The sequence below is a fragment of the Apium graveolens genome, chromosome 1, assembly GCF_009905375.1.
Source record: "Apium graveolens cultivar Ventura chromosome 1, ASM990537v1, whole genome shotgun sequence".
NCBI classification, from domain to species: domain Eukaryota; kingdom Viridiplantae; phylum Streptophyta; class Magnoliopsida; order Apiales; family Apiaceae; genus Apium; species Apium graveolens.
In genome coordinates this window covers 138,846,893-138,857,466 of record NC_133647.1, presented here as the reverse complement: position 1 = coordinate 138,857,466, position 10,574 = coordinate 138,846,893, and the positions used below count along the sequence as shown (strand labels likewise).

At 34.8% G+C, this 10,574-nt stretch overlaps 1 protein-coding gene across 1 annotated transcript; it reads right to left on the bottom strand.

Moving 5' to 3' along the window:
- Positions 1–684: 684 nt before the first annotated feature.
- On the bottom strand, positions 685–10,326 carry LOC141667279 (regulator of nonsense transcripts UPF3-like). The gene is made up of 14 exons (XM_074473708.1): positions 10,158–10,326; positions 9,898–10,046; positions 7,365–7,471; positions 6,995–7,090; positions 6,807–6,905; positions 6,619–6,698; positions 5,357–5,470; positions 4,352–4,454; positions 4,121–4,194; positions 2,507–2,960; positions 2,079–2,171; positions 1,842–1,966; positions 1,704–1,756; positions 685–1,319 (listed from the first exon to the last, which is right to left on the bottom strand). The coding sequence occupies exons 1-13, from the start codon at positions 10,158–10,160 to the stop codon at positions 1,718–1,720; spliced, it is 1,536 nt and encodes a 511-aa protein (XP_074329809.1). The 5' UTR covers positions 10,161–10,326; the 3' UTR covers positions 685–1,319; positions 1,704–1,717.
- Positions 10,327–10,574: the final 248 nt, after the last annotated feature.

The following is a 10,574-nucleotide window of genomic DNA, read 5'->3' as shown; positions in this document are numbered from 1 at the left end:
CATATTTCGGTTCTCGATTCTTTCGGTTCCGGTTCGATTCGGTTCGTTTCTGACCGTTGCTCACCCCTATATAGAATAATATGATTTATCTTTATTACCCAAATATATAGTGTATTTACTATATCTTCTTTCATTATTTATGCAATGATGTATATAAATAATATTATTAATCACAAATATGTAAATATATATGTGTTTAAAGTATTATTTATATTTATAGTAAATGTGAATTCATAAATATATATAAAATTTATTAGAATAATCAGATTTTAACCGGGTTTTCGGGTTTTTAATCGGGTTTTCGGGCTTTTAATCGGGTCGGGCCGGACCGAAGCCCATGCTTTTAACCGAGCCGGGGCGGGCCTTACCTAAAATTGTAGGGCCCGTCAAGGCCCTAAGCCCGGACCGGACTTTGACCGGATCGAGTCGGACCAGATTTTCGGACCCGGGCTTTTTGTGCATCTCTACCCGCCACCATAAAAAATCTTCGTGTTCAATTGCTGTTAAGGTCTCCATTCTTCTAGGAACTTGCTAATGAAATTTTTGCACATTAATAGACAATGGCCATACAAGACTGACATTGACCTAAACAACAATGTAACCAGATACAAGTATAGAATGATTTTGAATGTTTTTATTTGAAAACAGATAACCAAAGCAGGAGAATATATAACTCTGGTGCAGAACTGCAAGGCATAAACACATTTCTATTGCCACAATGAACATAACAGCTGAGTAAAGTAACAGCCGAGACCAGAGGGTCCGCCAACTAGACCCCACTTGACCCAGATTCTTCTAAAAGCCTTTCTATATCCATCAAAACAAACTTCTACAAAGGAAGCAAGCTCAGCAGTCTTCCTTGGACAAACCCAGTTACATATATAGGCTTAAGTACAACATTTGTAACCTGCATAGGGCTACAGGAGTACATGTATGCATTTACAATCCGAACCAAAAAAAAAAACTAAAATACCACGATAACCCGCTCAGCATATGTGAACATTCAAAGATTAACCATAGCTCTATAACTAGAAGCCTTTCAAATTACAACACTACAAATTCTAGTGTAGAACGCTCCTCTCCTTGAACATTATGCCATCCTATCTTTGGTCATCTATGAGTAAGTATGATCAATATTTCTTTGATCCGCCTAACAGTAAGTACATCAATATCTGCAACTTTGAGTATGTGCAGTTCCTCTACGTCATACCGATACGCTTTTACCTAGATTCCCACAACACTGCTTCCACGATTGGTAGAAGTGGTATATTCCAGGCAAAATACACTTGCAAAATCCATTGTGATAATTGACCGAGAATCTAAGAAAGCAAGAAAACGAAGTGAATATCCTCTGTACGGCATTCAAATAAATCATATGCACAAAAAAATCTTTGTATGACATTTAGTAGTTAACTGATTAAAGCAGCAATGAGTGCTCATAAAATCGAGAGATTAGGCGCATAGTTACAATAGCTTATCGAAAGTGCTAACATTACTTCATCCCTGCCACTAAAGAGCCTGTATAGATCTATTGAGAGCCCCCTCCCAACGCCCCAAAATAAAAAAGGAAGAAGAGAAGTCCTATTAATATGGCAGAATAATGCATCAATAACATGTACACATTGAAAACTGTAATACATATTAATTATAATAAAACAAATGACATCTATTAAGGCAGAAAAGTAGAAGAATAGTGTACTTACCAATTAGAAGAGCACTAAGATCCAGAACTTGACTTTTGAACCCAGACCTGCTTCTGCAATTTTCATATCTCAGGATCCATGCCAAGATGAATAAAAACATCAAGAGCAAACTAGACCAAGTAAAATTATAAATCTAACCTCTTGGGAACCATGACCAGAAAAACTTCCTCTTTTCAAAGGTTTTGCTTCCCCTAGATTGAAAGAGCCATCTGCGTCCTTCCCATTCTGGACTGGCCCACGACGACTATGTTGTTTGTAAAAACCTTAACAAAACACATCCATGCCACTGGTTTAGAATTATAAGTTGCAAGTACGATGATAAATACACACCAACAATACATATTTGTACATTTCTTGTTCAATAGGCATACTAACCATTTTCAACTGACAAGTGACCACCACGTCCGATGCTCTTAAAATCCCCACCCCGTCCACCTACCGTATTATTCTTTGTATCACCATGAGTACCTAAAAGAATGTATTAGGAAAAAACAATCTCTTTGTCAAACAATAAGAGGAGCAAAAACAGTGATAGATGATCCTTCACAATTTCTTTTTTCTTTTTAAGATAAAGAAAATCTACACAGGAATCAAAATCTGTGACCCTGAGGTCACTTCCTCGGTCTTGTCATCCTTCCTAATTTTGGAACAATAATGGATCATTTATTTAGTTTTTTCTCTCATGCAGGAATACATATAAATCAGAGCCGATAAATCATCTGAAACAGATAAGTTTAAGGAAAATGCACTGAATGTCAATAATCTTACCAAATTTTAAAGAGCTACTAATATAATAAACATACCTTCTGAAGTATCCAAAAGAGAAGTCGTATGCTGTGAAGCAGAAGAGGACAAAGACTCGTTACTTGCATGCAATCCATCTGAACGGCGAAGAGGAGTCCAAACACCCCGATCAGGTCTATCCTTATTTCGAGTACGCTTTTCTGGCTTCTCAGCATAAAAACCTTGCAAATCATTGCCCCCAGTCCTGTCTTCTGCTGCCTCATTTGTATCCTTCCTGTGCAACTGCACATTAGATGCTCGAGGTGGCCTTCTGTCTTTCTCCTGAATTTTGACCTGGATTGGCATTTCAGAAGGAAGCGTAGAAGGGTTTTGGGGCGAATCCCTATCAAGCAGTATGCTTTTACTCATCTTTCCACTAGCATCATGTCTATTATTCTGCCTAGGAGCATTTCCTATGACTGAGTTCTTGTTAGGAGAAGCTGCAGTCTGCTGCAACGGCAAGCCGCTTGTCACCTATAAATGTAGAGAACATACAGTTCAAGTTGCCTGAATGAATGATATTTCATAATTGCTCATATGAAATTAAGAGGTGAAAGCGGTACTTCTTTTTAAGAGAACAAGAACATTTTTGCAACCTCCCTTAGGCATGGAGGATAATTGACAATGGTAATTATATGCTCATAAATAAGGCACCTTCCAAGTACCTGGCCTTCAAAAGACCAAATTATTCTACTATCAACATCAGTTCAAATTGCTAACAAACCCTGTTTTTGTTGTACAATAATACTGAGGGTTTAAGGGCCCTAGTACATACTCACCTAACTTAGGTGAGATACCAAGAGTTTCTTAAATGAATACACGGAGGACATTTTCGTAAAAGCCGGTTACGTGAATATTAACACGATAATTCCATTAATTTGCGTACTCATATAACTCCCCTAAGCACGTACTGAGGGGCATTGTTCCCAAAAATAAATATATACTTCGTAACTATTGTGACTACAAACACTTGAACCTAATTTGACACATTGCCTGAAGTTTCTAGGAAATATTCTCCACTGGATTATAGTGCCAAACACTGTGTTGCACCTCAATCACAGCGAACTTACGTGCAAAAGAAAACTTGAAAATCAGAAGATACCTCTGTCATGTCCTACGTTATTTATATATATATACACACACACACACATACATACATATATATATGTATGTATGCATGTATGCATGTATGTATGTATGTATGTATGTATGTATGTATGTATGTATGTATATAAATATAGATCAAGGAAGTAAGGCCGTATATGAATCTCTGATAAGTGCAATAAATGTCCAGTTGCATTCTAAAATTGTAGAGATTTCCAAGGATGTTCAGTATTGATTGTTCCTAAGATCTAATTTTAGCAACAAAAAAATTCATCAAAATTTCCTGCAGACGTTCTTGTTTTGCATTCTAGGGTAAATTGGACAAAATAGTGTTAAAATCATCGTTGTAACTTTTTAGTCTTTCTTTGGAAGAGTGTTCTGTTATAACATTATCGACAGCATGGACTATAGTCTATAACAATCATTATTAAACACTAACCGGCATTCATTAACCAACATGAATCTTACGAGCGTGTCAAGGGGTAAAAGAAGAATATAAAAGCCAAGGATAAAGATGGCGAAGGACATACATGAGAAACTTCTTTTCCTTTCCCCTTCAAAAGCAAAATTTTCTTCTTTCCAATATCACTTGATCCAGGCACTCCTGCAACAAGTTCAATAAGTACCTTGTTTACTTGCTGAGTAACGAGCAGACATTTTATTGTATAATAACTAAGGGAACTCATTTTATAATAATGAAACTGTGACATAATTAGTGAGATGCTACTGCTGAACTATACTGCTTTCCGAAGAAAATTCACCTCCAGACTTTTCAGATATCTGCTCATCTTTTTTCTTGGGAACAATGACATACGCAGATTTGTCTTTCCCACCGGAGTTCTTTGACGTATCCCTAAGAACATACTGCAGATCCAACAGCAAATACATGATTAAATTTAATACATCGTAAAAACATTTCTATTAATCTGACATCACAATATCAACTGATTATGTATAGGCCGGTATAACTGGCATTATACTGTTAGATCAGGACTGAAGCAAAAGGTGTTATATCCTCCGTACCACGAATACAGCTGAAGGAGTTTAGGCCACTATTTATATCAGCAAAAAGAAAACGAAGGACTAACCCTAATCTCTGGGAAGGCCTTCGACTAGTACCTATAAGACTACAACCGAAGATGTACTACTATCAATAGTAGCCCTCACCCAAGGGCACACAAGCTAGTAACAACTAACAACTACAGGCATAAGAACAAAGAACAACAGAATGTGCCGACTACAAAAGAAAAAAGCAATTATTACAAGTTAAGTTTCCCATGTTAAAGATGTGGATACTTTAGAAGTAAAATAGTGAACCATACAAAGTGTCTAGCTCTGCAGCCCATATCATTTGAGACTTTAAGTACAATCTGCAAACTCTGTTGTGGACGGGTGATATTGGAGCCATTCAAAAAAAATGTGAACCCGGTTTCGGGATATAGTAAGTGTAGAAATTGATTTTTGTTTGATAAAGGGCATGTCAGGCACTTTAACTATAAGCTACCCGCAAAAACAAATGCTGTATGGTAACAGGGTTGAAGCACCATGGCAGAAAATTTACTGGTATAATCCTACAGATGACTAGTGATAGACATATTACGAGGAATAACAATAAATACAATCAGCAATTGAGATTCTATAGCTTCCATAAAACTGCAATCAGCATATTTTTTAACAGCTCACTAATCATATGTGCTAGTTTTTAAGCAACTTAGCAGTAAAGTCAATATATATTTATATATCACATTTAAAGAAAACAGTGATACCATGGCGTTTGATGTCCTCCTCTTATCAGAGCCTCGTTTTAATGAAGCTGAACTAGTGCTTGCAGAAGATGTTCCACTGGTTCGTCTGTCTGGTTTGCCATTAGGCACAGACCTCTGTCATATTGCAAAAGAACATTAAAAAGAAGGATCCACACTCCTACAAGTGCCATGAAAACTATGCATTGAGCACATATAGATTATACTGGCCCCAGGAAGCAAGTTATATCCATCAAGCTATTCAAAATTAAACTCAACAAAGTCATGAAAGTTAAAAATGAGACTATAGCTCAAGACAACTGAAACACGGCCACTTTCTTTTGCTTTTTGTTTTAAGATGCATCTTTTAATATATAAAGCTGCATCAGTACTCAGTAGTATCTGACCATCAAGATATAGGCTTACAAGTTCCATCTAAATATTCATAGATGCCCAAATCAGACCATCAAAAATCTTACAGTACCAACTTGGAACTAAGACATAAAAATAAAAGGCATAATGGTCAATTTCAATTGACCAAACAGTAAACACAAAAAGCAATAACAAACCCGAAAAGAAGATTACTTATACTACCCTCTACAACCATGAAATTAATGACAACAAATAAAGTCTTTCAGCTACAAGCTGAATTGCAAACTTGTAATTATATAATCTCTATTTCTCTAGCACCTTGTTCTTAAGGAGAATATAACAATTCCAAGATCTAAGATTAGTAGTATGAGTAGCATTTTTTAAGGTGGGTGGGTAATACTACTATGTTCAAATTTTATTTGACATAATTCTATGTCTTAATGTATGAAAAGTGCAAAGAAAAAATGAATAAATCTTTACCAATACCCTCTTCACACTGTCTTTGATATATTCTACAAACTATTTGACTTTTAAAAAGCTACCTAATCTCTGTCCGTTTTTACCTCAAAATCTCTATAATCTCCAATTTATCAAGTCAGGATCTAGGAAAAGATACAGTCAAGTAACAGGGTCGCATACATCCATGATCCATATACATAATGCACCATATACAAAAGATTGTATTAAATTCATTTTACTAAATAGACTTGCTATTTAGTACTATATAAAATCTATAATACCTTCAAAAAGTAAGAAGTGTTTCTTTTCATTAGTGTGACATAATGACAATAAAGTGAGGCAATCAAAAATTATGTTTTTAAAATTTTAAATTAAAAGATATAATATGAGACCATCTATCGCTAGATCATAGATGTTGTTGACCTCATATTAGAAAGAAGAGAGAATATTTGTACCCGAGAACCAGCTTTGGCAGCTCTTTTCTGACGTATAAAATCCATAAGAGGTGTAACTACAGGAGCATCCTTTACAGCACCTGATGAACAAATTTACAGAAATATTAAATAAAATCCTATTAAGGCAATGATACATATCACGTATTTTTCTTGTATAAGTACACAAATTTTCATGTTTTTTGACTAACCTGCTCGCTCTGCGTCCCTTCTCTCCAATTGTATCTCTGCACTAGGAAGATTCTCCACAGGCTTTGCAATAAATTCCAGGAACTCCAAATACTCCGGATCTACAATTCCATCCACGTCAACTTGTAATAAAACTAAGGAATAGCCACAAGGTACGACAAGGTCAGTCTAATATATGCTTCCATATTACCTTTGTATATGGTTCCTTCTCGTCCATCCTTTTTAGACCATTGCTTTGGAACACGTTGTGAAGGAGCATATTCAACTACAGTTTTGAACTGAGTACCTGAAAGTACATAAACACTTTGAAATAAAGGAGAGAACAAGAACACAGTTGGGGGTTCATCCAGAAGATTAACTAGTCACGTGATAATATGGCTCAACGATAGAAAGATCAAAAGACACGGACTGTTTCAGGTCAATAAATGTTTCCTAAATCCTCCACAACTTTCATAGACTCTTAGTTTAACAAATTGTTGCCTGAAATCCTTATTGAACCAATTTACTGGACACCCAACTATAAACTTTCTATGGTATAAAATTAAGCATTAAAACATTACCCTTTTCATTCACAAAAACATGCCCGCCAAAATATTCGGCAAACTCTATGACGTCCTCCGGCCTCTGGAAGTCAATGTACGCTCTAGAATATGACTGATGCCTCTGACTGCAAATTAGCTTAAAAGTGAAAACGGTGCAGGTACTAAAATTGCAGAAGATACTGTATCATACATTCAATGAAGAAAGAGAACTTCTGTATAAAATGGCAGTCAACCAAAGCATTACATTTCCGATAACTACCAACAACTTATACGAATAATTTCTTGGGGTATATGGCACAGGACTTGCAACATATTTAAAATACACATTAAAAAACTCAAATATGTCATATTATTAATTTACTCGTCAACTAATTTCCAAAGGAACTAGCTTCTTACTCACAGAATAACTAAGTTATTCTCAACCAACTGCTAAAAATCATTTCTTTCAGAAACACTAGCTTAAACGTTTTTTATGCATTTCCTATTATATAGTATACAATTTTATAGGACTGGCTTTAATTTTGTAAAATAAAATGGGATGAGTATTTAATTAAATATGTATGCAAAAGGAACCACTGTTGGCATAGTGCTTCTGCAATGGTCAAAAAGCGCATCAAAAGTATTTATACAAAAGATATCCAAACACTTTACATAACAATTTTATTTAAAAGTGACGCCATGACATTATTCAAACAGATTCCCTTTGGGAAATAAGCCATGATGGTAAAAGTGTCCCTTACGGCAAAAACTAACATGAAACATCTTGCTTACCAATTAAAGGCTTTGTTTATATCATATTATATCAAATTCATATTGATTTTGTCGTTGCATAAGCTTCAACAATTTTACATACAACCTCCATCTAATCTTAAATTAAAAATCTTTATCAAGCTATTAGCAACGACATGAGTACATGCCATTCGCATTTCTAAGTCTGGAGGATACACAAACAAAAGTTACTCAATGTTACCATCCAATAAAGTAAATATCATTTTCACAAATGTATAAGTTTATATACATATGTGTGTGTGTGTAATGAAGTCCAATGATCCCATCACAAAGAAACATTTGTATTTCATAAATCATATGTAGTACAAATGTGCAAAGATATCATATTTCCATGAGCAGTTATCTAGTCCATTAAATATGGTAATAGTATCGTGAATATTGCAAAACAATTCAGATCTGGATACATGAGAATGTCATCCCCCTGTTCAACAAATTTAGAAACATCCAGATACTTCATAAGCGGTGGACAAATTTAAAACTTCTGGTTACTTCATATGCAGTAGCTGACAATATCGCATAATACCAAACATATTTATGTTATCTATAAACTAATCAAAAAAAGGCAAAAGAAGTAGTAAAACAAAAATACAGACAAATCCAGACCAACTGATCTTACAAATGTAAATCCTAGATCCTACAAGTATCGTCACCATATTCGGGAATAATAACAAATAAATGGAATACAACTGCACCCAATAACTATCCAATCTGGACAACACCTTTTCCTACAGAACCGGAATACACACGACCACACTAAAACAAACATAACCTAGTTCATAACCAGTCAAATTAAAGTACGAATGCCCTACTACATATGCCAACACATCACTGACTGACTCAAAGTTCAACATGTAACCTGCCGTCACATGCTGCATATGATCATTAAGCACTGAAATCAACCAGCACATAGTAATTTACCATTACCAAAGATATTAATATCCTAATTAATCAACACGCAACACACACGTATATCGAAACAAATATAGATAAAATACGAACATAAATTTATATAGACACACAATATACCCTAATTAAGAAACCCCTAAAGCATACTTAGACAAAAGTACTTCCACCAAATCTTCAAATAATCTACAACAGAAACGAATATCGAAACACTATTACATACAACACATGGAAGAAAACACATTAAAGCAAACTAGTACACACACATATATAAGCATCCGATTTTATCAACTCTAATAGCATATTCAAACAATATTAACAACTACAAAATGTCACAAAAGCTAAACACAAACAAATATCAAAATAAATACAAAAAAAGTAACAGCACTGAAATATCGTATTAGGTTATAAGCTACAACGCAAACAATCACCGAAACAGTTACACATAAAAAACCTACTAACCAACACATACCAGCTAATTACGCAACACATAGCAGCAAACACATTAAAGGTAACTAGTACACAAACACATTTAGGTATCCTAACTAAGCAACTCTAATAGCATATCCAAAAACTATTAACAACTACAAAATGTCACAGAAGCTAACACAAACAAATATCAAAAAAATTATAACACGACTAACACCACTATAATATCATATAAGCTACAACATGTTCAATCATCGACACTTACACATACAACACCTACTAACCAAAACATACAAGCTAATTACGCAACTCTAACAGCATATTCAAACAAAATAAATTCTATGCAAGCTAAAACACAAACAAACATATATAGAAACAATCACTCCTACACCGAAAAAGAGTATAAAAATAACATAGTAAGATCTCTAACCTATTATTTCCAGGGCGAAAACTAACAAACTTAAACCGTCTCGTAAACTTATCATCAATTTGCTCTAGCAACATCGCCTCTGTAATCGTCGGCGGCAAGCGCCGTACAACTACTTTCGTGCGATCCGCCGCACTCTTCATACGCGAACCCTACACACACACAAACATATCATCAAATTAATTATTATCAGCCAAATTGAGCAAAAAAGCCCTATTTTTTGAAAAATTTGATGAAAAAAGATGAATAGTTAGTGTGTTTACCATTGATCGTTGTGAAATTTGTGCCCTAGGTGTCTATTTGATCCCAAATTGCCATGTAACAGCTGATATGATTATATATAAGAGTTAATTGTAATGTTTGTGTGTATATCTGTATGTATACAGATAAGAATTGGAGTGACGAAAGAGGATTTTGTAATTTTATAAATTCGGGTATCGGGTCCTAATCGGGTTAGGGCGTGTTTGTTTAAGATTGAATTAATATGTACTATGAAATTCTACAAGTCTTTTTTTTATCACGTACTTCCAAATAATACTAGCATGATACTCGTGCAAAGCACGGGTCACATTAAATTTCATTTTCTTTATTTCTTTAAATATGGTGATAGAGTGTGACACCCCCAAATCTGGGGTCAGGATTGGGTGTCACTACACAACTTTAAATAATAAAAATCTGTA

Bases quoted from the DNA above. Each gene is read 5' to 3' on its own strand.
- LOC141667279 (XM_074473708.1), bottom strand. The intron at 6,699-6,806 runs GTTAGTCAAAAA...TTTGTTCATCAG, and splicing joins AAGGGACGCAGAGCGAGCAG to GTGCTGTAAAGGATGCTCCT. The intron at 5,471-6,618 runs GTACAAATATTC...GCAATATGACAG, and splicing joins CTGCCAAAGCTGGTTCTCGG to AGGTCTGTGCCTAATGGCAA.